Source organism: Ylistrum balloti, unplaced genomic scaffold, assembly GCF_031769215.1.
Source record: "Ylistrum balloti isolate Yb309-2 unplaced genomic scaffold, AGI_CSIRO_Ybal_v1 Utg371294, whole genome shotgun sequence".
Taxonomy (NCBI): Eukaryota; Metazoa; Mollusca; class Bivalvia; order Pectinida; family Pectinidae; genus Ylistrum; species Ylistrum balloti.
Window position 1 is genome coordinate 257,880 of NW_026782694.1, and position 22,121 is coordinate 280,000.

The following is a 22,121-nucleotide window of genomic DNA, read 5'->3' on the forward strand; positions in this document are numbered from 1 at the left end:
TAGCTATCAAGAAGTGGAAAACTCAAAATAGAGAAATTCTAATTATCACGATTAACATACAGCTGGATGGAAAGCTGTCTATGCTGGTCTCGTTGCAGGAAAAGACACAAACGGCCGACATTGACGATTCTGTCTTGTCTTTGATTTCTGTTGGGGTAAAAATTGAATCAGTTCTTTTTAGGAAGCAAAGACGATGGCCCTTTGTCTCTACCAACAGTACTATTTGTAACAAGTTAAAACTGTCAATCCATTGAAAAAACCCATTTTTGAATTTCTAAAGTAAATTAATAATCGATTTTGTCTTGATCCTTGTTGGAGTTACCTCCCTTTATACATTGCAGAGTATCGACAGGAGAGTTTCGCAAAGTGATATCTCTTACAAGAATATTTAAACTTACATGTGTGATCAACATGGAAAATACTTATCGTCAAAAAGTAGGAGAGTCAGACTTAAAGAATCCCGTTGGCAGTGTTTAATCTTGACATTCATTCATATCAGATGGAAGAGATGGACTAAATACGTAAGTTATTGGAAAGTCTGGGGAGTGCTTTCTAAAACAAACTAGGTACATTCATTGATATGATTTAGTTAGAATTACTACTTACCGCTTAATGATGTCTGCTTTCTTCACACTGAAGATTTTATTCAAATATTCTAAGTTACCTAACATTCCGACAATATGCGCTTCGCATTTGGCATTTCTTGATGACCATTGAATGAGAAATTAGGATATCTATTTTACAAATGGTTTCGACGCTAGAAGGACAATCAAACAATGCTAGGCATTATGTAAAGTATTCACAATTACTAAGATATCAACATAATCATAATTCAAACATAAATTCAATAAAACTAGAAGGACAAAGAATGAATAAAAAAGAGTTTTACAAGGAGAATCATGAAAAAGTACAAGGAGAATAAGACCACGTGTTCCGGAAGTGTAAGTTGTTTTTGAGTCACCGAGTGTATCTCCGGAAAGTGATACAGCTCGTTTGCTTAATTAAAACGTGCAACTGATAAGATTGCATGATAGTCACACTAGTAAGGTTATCCGCTTTGTGACAAGCTGGAAACTGATAGCACTTGAAGAAGGGGTTACAAATAAGTTTGTTCCCCTGTCTACAAACTGACGACGAATATTTTATGAGAGGGATGAAAAAAATGGTTCGGCAGGCTACAGACTGACAGCTGATCGACTTTAGGAATAATTGTCAGTTCAGAGTTTCGAAATATAACACAATACGTTCTGTGTCCTTTTGCAGTGGTATCCATTTCGATAAGCTGATGTGTTACCCGTTGTGCTCTTGTGAATTGCCATTTGAGACCATTTCTGGATTATGTCAGCTTTTTCACTGTCAACTTGACACACGGTAGTCAATAAAAGGCTTTGCCATTTTATCTATTTGAGAGTCTGTGTTTGTGTGACCTTTATAAAAAAACATAGTGTCCGTATTTGGTTCATAACAAAATAACATGGGATATCAATAAGAATTTCTCGCTTTCCTCGCAATCTACCTATTAATTTTTGATGTGTCTATTTATCTATTTAATTGCTAGTTACAATCATTCTAATGTATACCACCCTAGGACCAGACATTATATACGTTTTAGGGCAACACACCATGAAGGAATGTAGAGAGCATATGACAATAAGTTTTATTTCATTTGAAATTAATGAAACAAATGTTAGAGTTATCATTTTATCGATGATTTTAGTTAATTTCACCGGCAATATATCTTATGGGTTTTATCTGACATGTGATATATGAAAACGAGTCAAAATTTTAGAATTTCAGCGATCCTTTGGTAACAGGATTTATCAATCACATATCAATCAGACATGAATTCAATTTTTTTTCCAGATGAAAGAATAATTCAAGCAAACTGCAAACATTTCGGCTCTATATGGTCTAAATGCAATTTGTGGATGTGTGATATCTGAATTACTAATAACAAGAAGAAAACGCTTGGAGAAAGAAAACATTGTATTTACTGCGTTATGACCTCTGACTATCTTAAATATGATAATAGTTGTATTCAATTTTCTAAAGATTTGCTTTTAGGCATACTACATTTTAATAAAGGTATTTTTACACCGAACTCAATGTATGGTTTAGTTGCTGTATGATGTTTCCTAATATCGAGTTTTCCATTTCTTGATAGCAACATTCCTGCATTCTCAACCAAAAGTGCGTACATGTCACAGTTTATTCGATGTTTAGAGCCTGTTCAAATTGTTGTAGTTTTCATGCAAGAGGTCGTTAACTGACAGACAAACTCGTAACACAATTTTTTAAAAGATGAATGTTAAAGAAATTTCTGAGAAAGTTTTGTGGTTGTCATAGTGATCTTGTTGAGAAAGCTCTTATTTCTTTGTGCGATATGATATGGATATGTTTGGTGCTTCTTGTGTTCATCGTTTTCATTTGGAGTCATTATGTACTCTGATTCACCAAAGTCAACATGGTGTGGTCGAAGACGCTTACTCTTTCGGGACACTTTGTCTTATTCTCCTTGTTTTTTTACTGGAGTCTCCTTGTGGATATTTCCTTTGTTGATATTTTGCCCTATATTTACTGAATTTGAGTTTGGATTATGATTATGTTGAAATGTTGGTATTTTCGTGTAATTTATTCGAACCCATGACCTCTGCCTTACAAGGCTAACGATTTACCGATCGAGCTTCAGAAAGGTTCTTTGTAGCCGAACGGTACAAGAAAAGCCAATGGGCTAGTTACATGAGGAAAAGGAAAAAGATTTACAATTGAATTGAATACGAAATGAAATAAGTAGCTTAATTTTACTATAATCCTATCAATTGCATTTAGAGTCTTTGAATCGGAAGGCAAAATTGTAACATTGTTTTGAAGTAAAAATTAATGAAAAATATTGATTTCATTAAATAATCGGCATTAGCTCACTCGATAAAAAAAGCAAAACCATAAACATTGAAAGATATTTAATTAGTAGAAATAGATTAAAATTTGTATTACTTAAAGATATAGCTTTCATAACAAATTACAAACAATATGATAAAAATTGAAATAGGTATTATTTAAACCACAAGTTCGGTAATAAAAGAAAAAGTAAAAGTCTTGAACTTGAACTTGTTGTTTTTTCGCGTCTGTCAGTGTTCCTTTTCCATGTATGTCTGTCTTCCTTTATCAGTCCATGTCTATAGACAGATGAACGATAGATGACTACATGTGTTCCGTGTTACCGGTGGACATTTTTCTTCCACTGGTGTTCCTTTCCAACAAGTGAAAATATTCCTAACACCGGTGTTCCTTTCCAACTAGTGAAAATATTCCTAACACTGGTGTTCCTTTCCAACTAGTGAAAATATTCCTAACACTGGTGTTCATTTCCAACTAGTGAAAATATTTCTAACACTGGTGTTCCTTTCCAACTTGTGAAAATATTTCTAACACTGGTGTTCCTTCCCTACTAGTAAACTTTGTTTCATTTTCTGACCACTGGTGTACCTCCCCTTCAAGTGCAGATTCTCTTACCATCCCTGTGTTCTGTATCTCTTAACGAAGGTATTTTTCTGTTGTTCCTGATATTTTCTGACAACTGTTGTTCCTTCGATCCCTACCAGGAGAAATGTTCTTTCCTTTCTGGTGAACAGTTTCTAAACACTGGTGCATCTTCCCTTGTGGTATTCGCTTATTAATGGTGTAAACTCTCTGATTTTGCTATCATAAGCTTTTGGATATATTCCAATCTTTTCGTCTTTAATGAAAAACACGATCAGATCAGCGCCGCTTACATTATTTGCTGATGGAAGTGGTCTGAACAGTGGTTTTTCGGGCAGACAAACTCTGCAACAGAAACAAAAGTATTAAGACTAATGAGGATCAGTGTTTTTTCTTACGATAGGAAATATTATCAGTAAAACACATGTATGTTTTGTTTACATCAACAAACTAGATGTGCTGTACATATAACGATATGTCAAAGCAGTGTGCAATCATGCTGTGTCTGTTGTACAGTCTCTTTGCTTTACATCTTTGTTATGTCAAAAAAAAAAAAAAAAAAATTATATCAAGATCGAGTGGTTGAACAAAAACCACATGTAAAAATTGCAAACTAATTACATTTTTCCATCCTTTTTCCAACCCGATGTCAATAATCTAGGATTAAAGCTGAATTGCACCATCATATTTTAAATGAAATGTCACATATTACTAATGTAGCAATACCAATATTTACATGATTGATTTCCTAAATATTGTACAAAATGTTCTCGGGTAAATAATTTCTTTTTAAATGAAAATGAACCAATAAACTTCTATATCGTCAACAAAACGACAATATAAATACTTTTCAAGCGATTTACTCATTTCTTGATAGTAATAACCTGCTTCCCAAACCTATGGTGCTTACATGTCGCAGTTGATTGACAATTCAGTTCTTGATTCCAAAATAATGACTCCCGTATGGGATATGAATGAAAGTTGATAACAAAACTTCATGTGGATTGATATATGTTGTTGACACGTCGGTACGCTTTTTACTACGAGTACATACAGTGACAATAACAATATAGCATTTTCCTCATATTCATCAACGTCCGAGATCAAACAATGATGTGCTTCATATGACCTTCATTGTACATTTTAACGGCCATGTAAATATGAATTGAATACATGGCTATACAATCATCGAAGCATGGAACAATTTATTTGTAAGCACTTCGAAGCAATCAAATCATACAAAACAATTTTATTGTCGTTTCTCTTCACGTTTCTTTGATGTCTTATGATTTGGTTTTAATGTTTTTGTGTAACAATAACTGTTAAGCCAACGCAATGTAATTAGCGCTAATTATGATGTTCCTGTTTACAGTATATGAATATAAACGCCATGTTATTCTTCCAACTTTTTTTTATCTGATCAAGTATCAGTTTACACAATTGTCTTGCAATTGTTGATGAATTATATTTGTCAAACCATCCGACTTAAAAGGTTATGGCAAAGACATTAAAACATGATGTGATTAAATATGACGCCAAGAAAAACTTACATTCTGTCTTCTTCTCCAAACAGCTGACGCAGTGTATAGAAACGGATTGATGGCGGCATTGATAGGCAACACAAACACCATCACCCAGGCATACACTCCATTCGGGATTTCTACTCCACATCTTGTTACCACACCTGAAAAAGATCATATGTATGTCACACCTGGATATTACCTATTGATTAGTCAATGAATTAATGATTTTGATACATCATCTATACTCAGTTTTACGTTGTAATTATGGAATGGATTTGTTTAAGATCAGCGTTTGTCTAGAACTTATCAAATACGCATATCAGAAAAGATTCTACAAGATTGTTTAAAAAAATTACATGTTACTATATAGGTAAATGGTGTAGTTAGCAAACGTACCAAGGATTCCGATGGGACACCAACAACAAAAGTCTGTCGCAGCCACAAAGAACAAAGTTCTTGCAACAGAAATCTCTCTTTGACGGTTCTGGGATGAGGTTATTCGGCGACTGCTTGTTCTAATACTTTTGCAAATACAAACTTGACTAACAACTATTGCAACAAAGATTATGCTGTTTAGGCAAACAAACACTGCGAAAGAATACCCAGTTCCTGGCCGATCGCTTTTTATCAAAGGTAAGGCGAGACAAACACTTGATTGAGAGTAGAACTCTCCTTTGAAGTAAGATTGCATAGCAACAATAGGGATGATTGCAAGTGCGATAGAAACAACCCACAGAGACAAGGACAGAATCAAAGCCGGTTTCCATGTGATACTCCATTTTGAGAGGCGGGACAGAGGGAACATGATGACAATAAGTCTGTCCAACGTTACAAGCAGAATCAGAAAAGTTGACATTTCACTGGATACATTAGACAACACGCCAGCCATTGTGCAAAAAATACTGTTTCTCCAATGTCGGTCATTCCATGCATATGCACCGTCATAATACACATCAACGGCACCTATTATAAGTAGGTATACGCCCATCAGTAAATCAGATATACCCAGATTCAACGTAAAAAGCGAGTAGTTCTTTGTAATATTTCCCCTGTCGATGAATAGTCTGTAGACAATCACGACGACATTTCCGATTAAGGCAGATATTCCAATTATCCAAAGACACGTTCTTAATATCTGGGAGCTAACCAAAGCATCACAAGAAGATATCGCATCACCCTTTGACCCACATTCCTCCGGTTTCCAATCACAGTGCCAAATTTGATGTTGTGTTTCAATACAATTGGCATCCTCAACAGACGGTGGCTTAACACAACACATAAAAGGAACATCAGTCCATAGTTTTTGTAAATTATCCAAACCCTTAAACATGTTTTCTTCTACACTTAATTTGTTTCTTATTATATTTAATTCAGTTAAATTTCTTGGTAGATCTGGTAAATGTTTAAGTTCATTGTTTCCTACGTCAAGTATTTGAAGGTTTAAAGGCATGGCAAATCTGGGCTCCTTATTCCATTGGTATCGCTCCCTGCCACCCATTACTCCGGTGAAAACGTTACGGGGAATACTCTTAATTGTGTTGTTATGCATATGAAACGAAGAAAGTTTGGATAATCCAACGAGAAGATCAAACGGGATTTCCACTAAATTATTATGTGAAATATCGAGTACTTTGAGTTCCACCAGACCACTAAAGATATTATTTGGGAGAACTGAAATGCAGTTGACGGACAAATAGAGTGTGTTTAGACGAGACAATCCAAGGAATAGATTGGGAGGGAGACCCGTTATGCTGTTATTGAATAATGAGAGGAAATCCAGTTTCGACAATCCACTGAACAGATCATGTGGGAGATGTTTTATTCTATTATCAGACAGGTGGAGCGTTGTAAGATCTGTTAACCCAAAAAATACATCATGGGGTAAAACTGATATGTTAGTATTGCCAAGATTGAGTTCAGTAAGTTCATTAAGCCCACGAAACACGTCGTGGGGGAGATCTGAAATATAATTACCCACAAGCATTAAGCGAGTGAGCTTTGACAGGCCATGAAACACAGAATTTGGCAATTTTGTTATATTATTCCTATATAAATCAAGAAAAACAAGTTTAGAGAGGCCAGAGAATACATCACATGTAAAACCTGATATATTGTTATCGTTAAGTATGAGGGATGCTAAATTTGATAAACCATTGAATACATTGCATGGCAGATTTAGGATATGATTATGGTACAAAAAGATATACTTCAGTTCGTATAATTCGTCAAACACATTATGAGGCAGGGAACTTATGCTATTGTTGTGCAAGTCAATTAGTTCGAGATGACAAAGTCCAGTAAACAGATTATGAGGTAGATGTGTCAGTTTATTATCGTACAGGTATAAATCTGTAAGATTATAAAGTCCATCAAACACGCTGTGATGAAGAGTAGTTATCTTATTACCTGACATATATAGATTAGTCAGGTCAGATAATCCACTAAATGTATTGTAGGGGAGGTCTATAATAAGGTTATTGGACAAAGAAAGGGAGGTAAGTTTCGACAGCTCACTAAACACATTATTAGGGACTGTTACTAGCTCATTTGAGGACAGATCGAGTCTGGACAGTTGCGAAAGTCCACTAAACATATTATGAGTGAGAAATTTGATTTTGTTGTAGTCCAAACTTAGAAAAGAAAGTTTAGTGAGTCCAGCGAACAGATCATTTTGAAAGACTGTCAAATTATTTCTAGTCAATGTAAGAATAGTAAGTTCATGAAGATCATCGAACGCGTTAACAGGAAGAACAGAGATGCTGTTGTTGAACAGATTAATGGAGGTGAGATTAGGCAATCTATGGAATATATTAATCGGCAGAACGGATAATTGAGCACTTGAAAGATGAAGATAAACGGAAGGTGGGAGGTCTATAGACAAGCAGTCGTAGACAGCTGTACAGTTGTGCACTTCTGAAAGAAACAAAACAAAAAAATTGAAAACTACAATGACAGATAATAAAATTAAACTCATTTCGGACCATGCCGTACCATAATACAAAACCAAATATGAAAAATGGAGATTCTGGTACATATTCTTTTCTTAATTAAACACTTGATAGTAGAAGAAAAGGTGAACGGGAAACATTCAAATGCCAATAACGAATTATACACAGTGTATCCTAATGTGAACTAAATTAAATGATAGAGCTTCTTCGTTATACTAAGACTTGTCAGGGATACATAATGTCGAAACCAAAGAGGTGACTAAGAAAAATACACAATGACCGAAATAACTTGTTTATTTAAAATAAAAATGAAAATATGGGCATGGTCATTTTAATTCAAACGACAATCATTTTATGTTTGGTTGATGAACAACTTCTCAATTGCTGTATGAATATTAGGACGGATGTCTACCATAGAAAGATTAAATAAGAAAATCAAAGAGAAAAGAGGGAAGACCTAAAAATTTTAAAATGATTTATAAAGTTAATAGTGAAAATTTGTCCATAACTTGGTGAAGGCTTACCACAGCCGTATCCGGTTTCTTGTCCTGGACACTGAATACAACATTCATATTTCAAAAGTTCGCGTGATGTTTCTGCCGGACAGGTCTCTTCGATATCTGAGAGGCTCCCTATAACCAATATTCGATAGTTTTAAAACGGCATCTACTATATTCAACGATTCGAATGCCCAAGCCGAAAATATGAAAAAAGGAAGAAAATTCATCACTGAAAGCTACAACTTTAAAAGATAATATTTTTTCTAAAAAGTAATATTTAAAAATTCGAATGTGATGGCGTTTAGCTTATAAGTATAGATACGCTGTTATAGACATAAAGTAGGTGTACTTCAGAAATATAGTGGACGTACTCCAGACATAAAGTAGATATACTTTAGAAATATAGTGGACGTACTCCAGACATAAAGTAGATGTACTTCAGAAATATAGTGGACGTACTTCAGACATAAAGTAGATGTTCTTCAGAAATAAAGTGGGCATACATCAGACATAAAGTAGATGTACTTCGGGAATATAGTGGGCGTACTTCAGACATAAAGTAGATGTACTTCAGAAATGTACTGGACGTACTTCAAACATAAAGTAGATGTATTTCAGAAATATATTGGACGAACTTCAGACATAACGTAGATGCACTTCAGAAATATAGTGGACGTACTTCAGACATAAAGTAGATGTACCTCAGAAATATAGTGGACGTACTTCAGACATAAAGTATATGTACCTCAGAAATATAGTGTTAGTACTTCAGACATTAAGTAGATGTACTTCAGATATGAAGTGGACATACTTAAGATATAAAGTGGGGATACGTTAGACAAACTTCATGAAAGGTTTTGACACAGATGGATTATACTTCAGGCACATAGTGGACATATTTAAGATATATGTTTGGTATACGTTAGACAAACTTATAGCATAGGATGGACTTAATTCCGACCTATATTTCAGACATATAGCTGACGTACTTTAGAAAAAAAAATCAAACGTCGGATATGGAGTCGTATTAATTCAGAAATAGAGACATAATTAAAAGCCATAATTGATATACTGCAAATATTGATATAATTAAACTATAATTATATATATACTTTAAACATTACAATAAAGAAAAGATTCAAACCCAAGCAACAAGTCTTTTCAGCTGAATAAAATATTAAAGTAAAATATCTTACTTTCAGGACATTGAACTCGTAATTGTCGCTTCGATCGTTTCACACTTCTTTTGCTTTTTGTAGCGACATCGATGTGAGATAAAGCTCTGTTTTTGCTTTTGTACAGGCTGTCTTCTTTTTCATTTTTCATTTGAATAATTCCATTCTCCGTTTCAATCATTTTTCTTGAATTCGCAATCAAGGTAAAAAATATAATGAATATACCAAAGTATATTATCAACTTCGCCATGATTGTAGTGACGGTGTTTAGATGAATATCTGGAATATTTAAAGGACAAACTGCCTAGTAAGCCAGATGGAGTAATTTCACAGAATAAACGCCTTGATGACTGGAGTGACGTCACAACACAACAAAACACTTGGCATCCGGACCTATATATGTCACTTAACAAAAGCTTAAGCAAATGGAGCAACAGACAACTGTCCTCACAAATGGAGCGATGTCACAGGAAAACTGTCCTAACAAATGGAGCGATGTCACAGAACAACTGTCCTAACAGATGGAGCGATGTCACAGGACAACTGTCCTCACAAATGGAGCGATGTCACAGGACAACTGTCCTAACAGATGGAGATATGTCACAGAACAACTGTCCTCACAAATTGAGCGATGTCACAGGACAACTGTTCTAACAGATGGAGCGATGTCACAGAACAATTGTCCTAACAAATGGAGCGATGTCACAGGACAACTGTTCACAAATGGAGCGATGTCACAGAACAACTGTTCTAACAGATGGAGCGATGTCAGAGTAACGGTCTTGCTAATTCAGCGATGTCACAAACAATTGCCCAGATCACTGGAAAGATGTCACAGAAAAACAATAGAAGCCTCTGATATGATGTAGCTTAATAACTCTCCGAGTGACAGGAATGATATCACAGAACGACTGTCCAAGCGATCCGAAAAATGTTACATTGATGAAGTATCAATATCGATATCCCAATGGACTGTCACAAAGACCACGGATATAGAGCAGTGTTTATTTGAAAGGTCGAAGTATAATGTGTTTTATAGGATATGACATTCTAGCGATTATTTGTCCTTCAGGACCATACTGGTGTATGAATAAATAGGTGGAGTGCGGCCCATGATGGTCTCTTGTAGAAAAAAAACCGAGAGAAGCAGTCGATGGCGAAAAGTCTGCGTGTCTTTGATTTCCAAGGGTATAAACGATAGTCAATCTGAGCGGAGATACTGAAAAAACTTTGCTTAAAAATTGCATTTACTTCATCAATATGTATTTATAAATGTGGTTCATCTCGGGATATAGATATAACAAACGTTCGATGGAGAAAAAAAATACCAAAAAAAATAAACAAACGGTTGTCTCGTAATTGGTGTCAAAATTGAATCAGTTCTTTTTAGGAAGTAAAGACGATGGTCAATTTTCTCTTTATCAACAATACTATTTGTAACAAGTGACAACTGTTCAATAGATAAATTAGTAAATTGGTTACCAATGTTTTTTTACCATTGAAAAAATCCATTTCTGAATTTCTGGAGTAAATTAATAATCGATTTTGTCTTGATCCTTGTTGGAGTTACCTCCCATTATACATTGCAGGGTAACGACAGGAGAGTTTCGAAAAGTGATATCTCTTACACCAATGTTGAACTTACGTGTGAGATCAACATGGAAACTCCTTATGATCAAAATGTAGAAGGGCCAGACTGTATGAATCCAATTGTCCGTGTTTAATATTGATATTCCTTCATATCAGATGAAAGAGATAGACTAAATAAGGATATTTATTTAACAAATGGTTTCGACGCTAGAAGGACAATCAAACAATGCTAGGCATTATGTAAAGTATTCACAATTACCAAGATATCAACATAATCATAATTCAAACATAAATTCAATAAAACTAGAAGGACAAAGAATTTTACAAGGAGAATCATGGAAAAGTACAAGGAGAATAAGACCACGTGTTCCGGAAGTGTAAGTTGTTTTTGAGTCACCGAGTGTATCTCCGGAAAGTGATACAATACATTTAAGCTTGTTTGCTTAATTAAAAAGTGCAACTGATAAAATTGAATGAGAGTAACACTAGTAAGGTTATCCGCTTTTTTACGGGCTGAAAACTGATAGCACTTGAAGAAGGGGTTACAAATAAGTTTGTTCCCCTGTCTACAAACTGACGACAAATATTTTATGAGAGAGATGGAAAAAAAAAAAAAATGTTGTCCGGCAGGCTACAGATTGACAACCGATATGCTTTAGGAATAACTGTCAGTGCAGATTTTCTAAATATAACACAATACGTTCTGTGTCCTGCTGCTGTGGTGTCCATTTCGATAAGCTGATGTGTTAAGCGTTGTACTCTTGTGGATTGCCATTTGAGACCATTTCTGGATTATGTCAGCTTTTTTGCTGTCAACTTGACACACGGTAGTCAAAAAAAGGCTTTGCCATTTGATCTATTTGGAATTTTGTATTTGTGTGACCTTTATAAAAAAACTGGTGACTGATGATGTCTGGTTATAAAACGAGACATAGTGTCCTTATTATGGGATATCAATCAGAATTTCTCACTTTCCTCCCAATCTACCTATTAATTTTTGATGTGTCTATTTATCTATTTAATTGCTAGTTACAATCATTCTAATGTATACCACCCTAGGACCAGACATTATATACATTTTAGGGCAACACATCATGAAGGAATGTAGAGAGCATATGACAAAAAGTTTTATTTCATTTGAAATTAATGAAACAAATGTTAGCGTTATTATTTTAACGAGGAAAATGTTACGATTTCAGTTAATTTCACCGGCAATATATGATATCTTATTGGTTTTATCTGACATGTGATATACGAAAATTTTAAAATTTCAGCGATCCTTTGGTTACAGGATTTATCAATCACATATCAATCAGACAGGAATTCAATTTTTTTTCAAGATGAAATAATAATTCAAGCAAACTGCAAACATTTCGGCTCTATATGGTCTAAATGCAATTTGTGGATGTGTGATATCTGAAATACTAATAACAAGAAGAAAACACTTGGAGAAAGAAAACATTGTATTTACTGCGTTATGACCTCTGGCTATCTAAAATATGATAATAGTTGTATTCAATTTTCTAAAGATTTGCTTTTAGGCATACTACATTTTAATAAAGGTATTTTTACACCGAACTCAATGTATGGTTTAGTTGCTGTATGATGTTTCCTAATATCGAGTTTTCCATTTCTTGATAGCAACATTCCCGCATTCTCAACCAAAGGTGCGTACATGTCACAGTTGATTCGATGTTTAGAGCCTGTTCAAATTGTTGTAGTTTTCATGCAAGAGGTCGTTAACTGACAGACAAACTCGTAACACAAGGTTTTAAAAGATGAAGGTTAAAGAAATTGATGAGAAAGTTTTTGCGGTTGTCATAGTGATCTTGTTGAGAAAGTTCTTATTTCTTTGTGCGATATGATATGGATATGTTTGGTGCTTCTTGTGTTCCTTGTTTTCATTTGGTGTCATTATGCACTCACCAAAGTCAACATGGCGTGGTCGTCGATGAAGCAGAAGACGCTTACTCTTTCGGGACACTTTGTCTTATTCTCCTTCTTCTTTTTTTACTGGAGTCTCCTTGTGGATATTTCCTTTGTTGATATTTTGCCCTATATTTATTGAATTTGAGTTTGGATTATGATTATGTTGAAATGTTGGTATTTTCGTGTAATTTATTCGAACCCATGACCTCTGCCTTACAAGTCTAACGCTTTACCGATTGAGCTTCAGAAAGGTTCTTTGTAGCCGAACGGTATGTTGCAGCGCACATTTACCAGTGTTACACATCGGTTAATGCTTGTGGCAGATAACGGAAATGCGAGATTGATCAGACCTGGGGAATAACAGCCTTTCGCTATCAGTTTTAAATTATAACACTAAATCTTTTGATTGGGTGATTTCGCAAGTTAAGTCAATGGGCTAGTTACATGAGGAAAAGGAAAAAGAGTTTCAATTAACTTGAATACGAAGTTAGATAAGTAGCATTATTTTACTATAATCCTATCAATTGCCTTCATAGTCTTTGAATCGGAAGGCAGAATTGTAATATTTTTTTGAAGTAAAATATAATGAAAAATATTGATTTCATTAAATAATCGGCATTAGCTCACTCGATAAAAAAAGCAAAACCATAAACATTGAAAGATATTTAATTAGTAGAAACAGATTAAAACTTGTATTACTTAAAGATATAGCTTTCATAACAAATTACAAACAATATGATAAAAATTGAAATAGGTATTATTTAAACCACAAGTTCGGTAATAAAAGAGAAAGTAAAAGTCTTCATACATTGGTTTTGAACTTGTTTTTTCGTGTCCGTCAATGTGTCTTTTTGATGTATGTCTGTTTCCCTTTATGACTCCATGTCTATAGACGGATGAACGTTAGATGACTACACGTGTTCCGTGTTACCGGTGGACATTTTCCTTCCACTGGTGTTCCTTTCCAACTTGTGAAAATATTCCTAACACCGGTGTTCCTTTCCAACTAGTGAAAATATTCCTAACACTGGTGTTCCTTCCCTACTAGTAAACTTTGTTTCTTTTTCTGACCACTGATGTACCTCCCCTTCAAGTGAAGATTCTCTTACCATCCCTGTGTTCTGTATCTCTTAACGAAGGTATTATCTGACCAAACGCAGATATTTTCTGACTACTGTTGTTCATTCCCTACCAGGAGAAATGTTCTTTCCTTTCTGGTGAACAGTTTCTAAGCACTGGTGCATCTTCCCTAGATATTTTCTTATCAGTAGTGTTCGCTTATTACTGGTGTAAACTCTCTGATTTTGTTATCATAAGCTTTTGAATATATTCCAATCTTTTCGTCTTTAATGATAAACATGATCCGATCAGCGCCGTTTATATTATTTGTTGATGGAAGTGGTCTGAACAGTGGTTTTTCGGGCAGACAAATTCTGCAACAGAAACAAAAGTATAAAGACAAACCATATGTAAAAATGCAAACTCATTACATTGTTCCATCCTTTTTTCCAACCCGATGTCAATACACTAGGATTAAAGCTGAATTGCACCATCATATTTTAAAGGAAATGTCATATATCACTAATGTAGCACTACCGATATTTACAGAAGTCACGTAGCACAGTATCAGTCTGATTGATTTCATGAATATTATACAAAATTAGCGCTAATTATGATGTTCCTATTTAAACTATACAAATATAAACGCCATGTTATTTTTCCAACTTTTCTTATCTGATCAAGTATCATTTTACATAATTGTCTTGCAATTGTTGATGGCGGGCGTACGCTAAATTATATTTGTCAAACCATCCGACTTAAAAAGTTATGGAAAAGACATTAAAAACATGATATGACTAAATATGACGCCAAGAAAAACTTACATTCTGTCTTCTTCTCCAAACAGCTGACGCAGTGTACAGAAACGGATTGATGGCAGCATTGATAGGCAACACAAACACCATCACCCAGGCATACACTCCATTCGGGATTTCTACTCCACATCTTGCTACCACACCTGAAAAACATCATATGTATGTCACACCTGGATATTACCTATTGATTAGTCAATGAATTAATGATTATGATACATCATCTATACTCAGTTTTACGATTGAATAACATCCGGTTGATTTGTTTAAGATCAGCGTTTGTCTAGAACTTATCAAATACGAATATCATAAAAGATACTACAAGATTGTTTAAAAAGTTACATGTTACTATATAGGTAAATGGTATAGTTAGCAAACATACCAAGGATACCGATTGGACACCAGCAACAAAAGTCTGTCGCAGCCACAAAGAACAAAGTCCTTGCAACAGAAATCTCTCTTTGACGGTTCTGGGATGAGGTTATTCGGCGACTGCTTGTTCTAATACTTTTGCAAATACAAACTTGACTAACAACTATTGCAACAAAGATTATGCTGTTTAGGCAAACAAACACTGCGAAAGAATACCCAGTTCCTGGCCGATCGCTTTTTCTCAAAGGTAAGGCGAGACAAACACTTGATTGAGAGTAGAACTCTCCTCTGAAGTAAGATTGCATAGCAACAATAGGGATGATTGCAAGTGCGATAGAAACAACCCACAGAGACAAGGACAGAATCAAAGCCGGTTTCCATGTGATACTCCATCTTGAGAGGCGGGACAGAGGGAACATGATGACAATAAGTCTGTCCAACGTTACAAGCAGAATCAGAAAAGTTGACATTTCACTGGATACATTAGACAACACGCCAGCCATTGTGCAAAAAATACTGTTTCTCCAATGTCGGTCATTCCATGCATATGCACCGTCATAATACACATCAACGGCACCTATTATAAGTAGGTATACGCCCATCAGTAAATCAGATATAGCCAGATTCAACGTAAAAAGCGAGTAGTTCTTTGTAATATTTTCCCTGTCGATGAATAGTCTGTAGACAATCACGACGACATTTCCGATTAAAGCAGAAATTCCAATGATCCAAAGACACGTTCTTAATATCTGGGAGCTAACCAAAGCATCACAAGAAGATATCGCATCACCCTTTGACCCACATTCCTCCGGTTTTAAATCACAGGTCCAAATTTGATGTTGTGTTTCAATACAATTGGCATCCTTAACAGACGGTGGCTTAACACAACACATAAAAGGTACATCGGTCCATAGTTTTTGTAAATTATCCAAACCCTTAAACATGTTTTCTTCTACATTTAATTTGTTTCTTATTATATTTAATTCAGTTAAATTTCTTGGTAGATCTGGTAAATGTTTAAGTTCATTGTTTCCTACATCAAGTATTTGAAGGTTTAAAGGCAAGGCAAATCCGGGCTCCTTATTCCATTGGTACCGCTCCCTGCCACCCATTACTCCGGTGAAAACGTTACGGGGAATACTCTTAATTGTGTTATTATGCAAATGAAACGAAGAAAGTTTGGATAATCCAACGAGAAGATCAAACGGGATTTCCACTAAATTATTATGTGAAATATCGAGTACTTTGAGTTCCACCAGACCACTAAAGATATCATTCGGGAGAACTGAAATGCAGTTGACGGACAAATAGAGTGTGTTTAGACGAGACAATCCAAAGAATAGATTTGGAGGGAGACCCGTTATGCTGTTATTGAGCAAATCCAGTTTCGACAATCCACTGAACAGATCATGTGGGAGATGTTTTATTCTATTATCAGACAGGTGTAGTGTAGTAAGCTTTGTTAACCCAAAAAATACATCATGAGGTAAAACTGATATGTTATTATCGCCAAGACTGAGTTCAGTAAGTTCATTAAGCCCACGAAACACGTCGTGGGGGAGATCTGAAATATAATTACCCACAAGCATTAAGCGAGTGAGCTTTGACAGGCCATGAAACACAGAATTTGGCAGTTTTGTTATATTATTCCTATATAAATCAAGAAAAACAAGTTCAGAGAGGCCAGAGAATACATCACATGTAAAACCTGATAAATTATTTTCGCTAAGTATGAGGGATGCTAAATTTGATAAACCATCGAATAAATTGCATGGCAGATTTAGGATATGATTATGGGAAAAAAAGATGTACTTCAGTTTGTATAATCCCTCAAACACATTATGAGGCAGGGAACTTATGCTATTGTTGTGCAAGTCAATTAGTTCGAGATGACAAAGTCCAGTAAACAGATTATGAGGTAGATGTGTCAGTTTATTACCGTACAGGTATAAATCTGTAAGATTATAAAGTCCATCAAACACGCTGTGATGAAGAGTAGTTATCTTATTACCTGACATATATAGATTAGTCAGGTCAGATAATCCACTAAATGTATTGTAGGGGAGGTCTATAATAAGGTTATTGGACAAAGAAAGGGAGGTAAGTTTCGACAGATCACCAAACACATTATTAGGGACTGTTACTAGCTCATTTGCGGACAGATCGAGTCTGGAAAGTTGCGAAAGTCCACTAAAGATATTATGAGTGAGAAATTTGATTTTGTTGTAGCCCAAACGGAGATTAGAAAGTTTAGTAAGTCCAGCGAACAGATCATTGTGAAGGACTGTCAAATTATTGCTATTCAATGTAAGACTAGTAAGTTCATGAAGATCATTGAACACGTTAACAGGAAGAACAGAGATGTTGTTGTTGAACAGATTAATGGAGGTCAGATTAGGCAATCTATGGAATATGTTACTCGGCAGAACGGATAATTGAGCTCTTGAAAGATCCAAATGAACGGAAGGAACAGATCGAGTTGAGAGGTCTATAGACAAGCAATCGGAGACAGCGGTACAGTTGTGCACTTCTGAAAGAAACAAAACAAAACAATTGAAAACTACAATGACAGATAATAAAATTAAACTCATTTCGGACCATGTCGTACCATAATACAAAACCAAATATGAAAAATGGAGATTCTGGTACATATTCTTTTCTTAATTAAACACTTGATAGTAGAAGAAAAGGTGAACGGAAAACATTCAAATGCCAATAACGAATTATACACAGTGTATCCTAATGTGAACTAAATTAAATTATTAAGCTGCTTCGTTATTCTAGGTCTCGTCAGGGATACATAATGTCGAAACCAAAGAGGCGACTAAGAAAAATTCACAATGACTGAACTTGTTTATTTAAAATAAAGATGGAAATATTGGCATGGTCAATTTAATTCAAGCGACAATCATTTTATGTTTGGTTGATTAACAACTTCCTAATTGCTATGTGAATATTAGGACGGATGTCTACCATAGAAAGATTAAAAATTTGACCATCACTTGGTGGAGGCTTACCACAGCCGTAACCGGTTTCCTGTCCTGGGCACTGAATACAACATTCATATTTCAAAAGTATGCGTGATGTTTCTGTCGGACAGGTCTCTTCGATATCTGAGAGGCTCCCTAAAACCAATATTCGATAGTTTTAAAACGGCATCTACTATATTCAACGATTCGAATGTGATGGCGTTTTGCCTATTAGTATAGAGACACTGGAATAGCAAGGGTGTTTAGAATAACAAACTGAATAATATTTGAGTCAATAATAAATCTAATGGAGATATCAAACATGTACATACATGTAATTGATGTAATGGAATAAATATATTCCAAACATATAGTGCACATACTTGAGACATAGTAGACGTACTTCAGACATAAAGAAGATGCACTTTAGATATATAGTGACCGTACTTCAGAAATATAGTGGACGTACTTCAGACATAAAGTAGATGTACTTCAGAAATATAGTGGACGTACTTCAGACATAGAGTAGATGTACTTTAGAAATATAGTGACCGTACTTCAGAAATCTAGTGGACATACTTCAGACATAGAGTAGGTGTACTTCAGAAATATAGTGGACGTACTTCAGACATAGAGTAGATGTACTTCAGAAATATAGTGGACGTACTTCAGACATAGAGTAGATGTACTTCAGAAATATAGTGGACGTACTTCAGACATAGAGTAGATGTACTTCAGAAATATAGTGGACGTACTTCAGACATAAAGTAAATGTACTTCAGAAATACAGTGGACGTACTTCAGACAAAACGTAGATGTACTTCAGAAATACAGTGGACGTACTTCAGACATAAAGTAGATGTACTTAGGAAATATAGCGGAAGTACTTCAGACATAAATAGGCATTCTTCAAACAAGTAATAGACATACATCAGACACATATTAGAGATACTTCAGACATAAGGTGGACATACTTAAGTGGGGATACGTTAGACGTATAGTAGATAAACTTCATAAATAGACTTGACATACTTTAGCCATAAAGCGGTTATACTTCAGGAACATACTGGACATATTTAAGACATATATTTGGCATACATTAGACAAACATATAGCATAGGATGGACTTTATTCCGACTTATATTTCAGACATAAAGTTGACGTACTTTAGAATAAATGGATATGCTTCAAACACAAAATGACCATAAATGTACCCCAGACATAGATTGGTCAAACTTCGGATATGGAGTGGTACTAGTTCAGAGACATAATTAAAAGCCATAATTGATATACTGGAAATATTGATATAATTAAACTATATATATATATATATATATATACTTTGAACATACTTCAGGAAAATATACCAAAAAGTCATTTGACAAAAACGATCCATTGAACAGACACCAATAGCCTAATGACGTATAACAGGTATTCGTCAACATTACAATAAAGAAAAGATTCAAACCCAAGCAACAAGTTTTTTCAGCTGTATAAAATATTAAAGTAAAATATCTTACTTTCAGGACATTTAACTCGTAATTGTCCCTTCGATCGTTTCACACTTCTTTTGCTTTTTGTAGCGACATCGATGTGAGATAAAGCTCTATTTTTGCTTTTGTACAGGCTGTCTTCTTTTTCATTTTTCATTTGAATAATTCCATTCTCCGTTTCAATCATTTTTCTTGAATTCGCAATCAAGGTAAAAAATATAATGAATATACCAAAGTATATTATCAACTTCGCCATGATTGTAGTGATGGTGTTTAGATGAATATCTGGAATATTTAGAGGACAAACTGCCTAGTAAGCCAGATGGAGTAATTTCACAGAATAAACGCCTTGATGACTGGAGCGACGTCACAACAAAACACTTGGCATCCGGACCTATATATGTCACTTAACAAATGCTTAAGCAAATGGAGCAACAGACAACTGTCCTAGCAAATGGCGCGATGTCACAGGGCAACTGTCCTAACAAATGAAGCGATGTCACAGAACCATTGTCCTCACAAATTGAGCGATGTCACAGGACAACTGTCCTCACAAATGGAGCGATGTCACAGGACAACTGTCCTTGCAAATGGAGTGATATCACAGGACAGCTGTCTTTACAAATGGAGCGATGTCACAGGACAACTGTCCTAACAAATGGAGCGATGTCACAGGACAACTGTCCTAGCAAATGGAGCGATGTCACAGGACAACAGTTCTGACAAATGGAACGATGTCACCGAACAACAGTTCTAACTGATGGAGCGATGTCAGAGTAACGGTCTTGCTAATTCAGCGATGTCACAAACAATTGCCCAGATCACTGGAAAGATGTCACAGAAAAACAATAGAAGCCTCTGATATGATGTAGCTTAATAACTCTCCGAGTGACAGGAATGATATCACAGAACGACTGTCCAAGCGATCCGAAAAATGTTACATTGATGAAGTATCACTATCGATATCCCAATGGACTGTCACAAAGACCACGGATATAGAGCAGTGTTTATTTGAAAGGTCGGAGTATAATGTGTTTTATAGGATATCACATTCTGTTGATTATTTGTCCTTCAGGACCATACTGGTGTATGAATAAATAGGTGGAGTGCTGCCCATGTTGGTCTCTTGTAGAATAAAAAACCGAGAGAAGCAGCCGATGGCGAAAAGTCTGTGTGTCTTTGATTTCCAAGGGTATAAACGATAGACAATCTGAGCGGAGATACTGAAAAAACTTTGCTTAAAAATTGAATTTACTTCATCAATATGTATTTATAGATGTGGTAAATCTCGGGATATAGATATAACAAACGTTCGATGGAGAAAAAAAATAATAAAAAAACAAACAAACGGTTGTCTCGTAATTGGTGTCAAAATTGAATCTATTCTTTTTAAGAAGTAAAGATAATGACCCTTTTATCTATCAATAACTTGACAAATTGATTTACAAATGCTTTCTATTATCACAAAAAGCTATATGAAAACTTCTAATGTAAATAAATAATCGATTTTCACTTGATCATTGTCGGAGTTATCTCCCGTTGTACATTGTTGGGTATGGACAGATGCGTATCGAACAGTGATATATGTTTCACGGACGATTAAATTCTCGGATATGAGCAATATGTAAACGCTATCAACAGGAAACACATTAGTTGGCAAAAAGTTGGAAAGTCAAAATAAATAAACAAATAAACATCTAAAATAAAGGAATAACTATATAGATATATATGAATACAACATCAACAATAACATTTGGCATATATCGATGATTGTTAGAGTTATCTCCCTTGGTTAGCATTTAACCTTCATATATGGATTAAAAAACGTAAGTTATATTGAAGTGAGAAGCAAGCTTTCTTAAACATACCACGTACATTCATTGAAAGGATTTAGTTAGATCTGTTACTATCTGCTGAATAACGTTTAATTATTTCGTGAAGGAAAGCTTATTCAAATATTTGAAGTTACTAAACCCTCCTAGAAAATGCTCTTTAAATTTGGCAGTTATCTTATTTGGCTCATTTCAAATTTCAAACTTATTCAAACTTCCCATTTTTTGGCAAATCTGAAAAGTTATTCCACCTTCCGACAAAATGCTCTTCACATTTGATTGCCAGTGAATGTGATATCAGTGCCTTTATTTTACAATTCGTTTCAACCCTAACAGGACCATCACATCATGATTTTCACTCATCAGTACATAAGTAAAATTGGCATTAAAACCAGAGGGAAAACCCTTCCCACGGTGATGTTAACATCGGCACTTGGCT

The 22,121-nt window shown here is 35.0% G+C and overlaps 1 protein-coding gene across 1 annotated transcript; it reads right to left on the reverse strand.

The window, feature by feature from the left end:
* Positions 1 to 3,774: 3,774 nt before the first annotated feature.
* Positions 3,775 to 20,037, reverse strand: LOC132561863 (uncharacterized). The gene is made up of 15 exons (XM_060226570.1): positions 19,878 to 20,037; positions 18,406 to 18,513; positions 17,333 to 17,918; positions 16,824 to 17,038; positions 15,399 to 16,616; positions 15,029 to 15,162; positions 14,255 to 14,333; positions 8,476 to 8,583; positions 7,417 to 7,916; positions 7,107 to 7,272; positions 6,747 to 6,962; positions 6,596 to 6,674; positions 5,400 to 6,460; positions 5,031 to 5,164; positions 3,775 to 3,825 (listed from the first exon to the last, which is right to left on the reverse strand). The coding sequence occupies exons 1-15, from the start codon at positions 20,035 to 20,037 to the stop codon at positions 3,775 to 3,777; spliced, it is 4,815 nt and encodes a 1,604-aa protein (XP_060082553.1).
* Between the last annotated feature and the right edge of the window lie 2,084 nt (positions 20,038 to 22,121).

Coding starts and splice junctions, on each gene's coding strand:
- LOC132561863 (XM_060226570.1), bottom strand. CDS start 20,037: ATGATTGAAACGGAGAATGGAATTATTCAAATGAAAAATGAAAAAGAA. Junction 6,461..6,595: donor AATAATTTAGTGGAAATCCC/GTTTGATCTTCT, acceptor TAAGGAGCCCAG/ATTTGCCATGCCTTTAAACC. Junction 3,826..5,030: donor TTTGGAGAAGAAGACAGAAT/GTAAGTTTTTCT, acceptor TTTCTGTTGCAG/AGTTTGTCTGCCCGAAAAAC.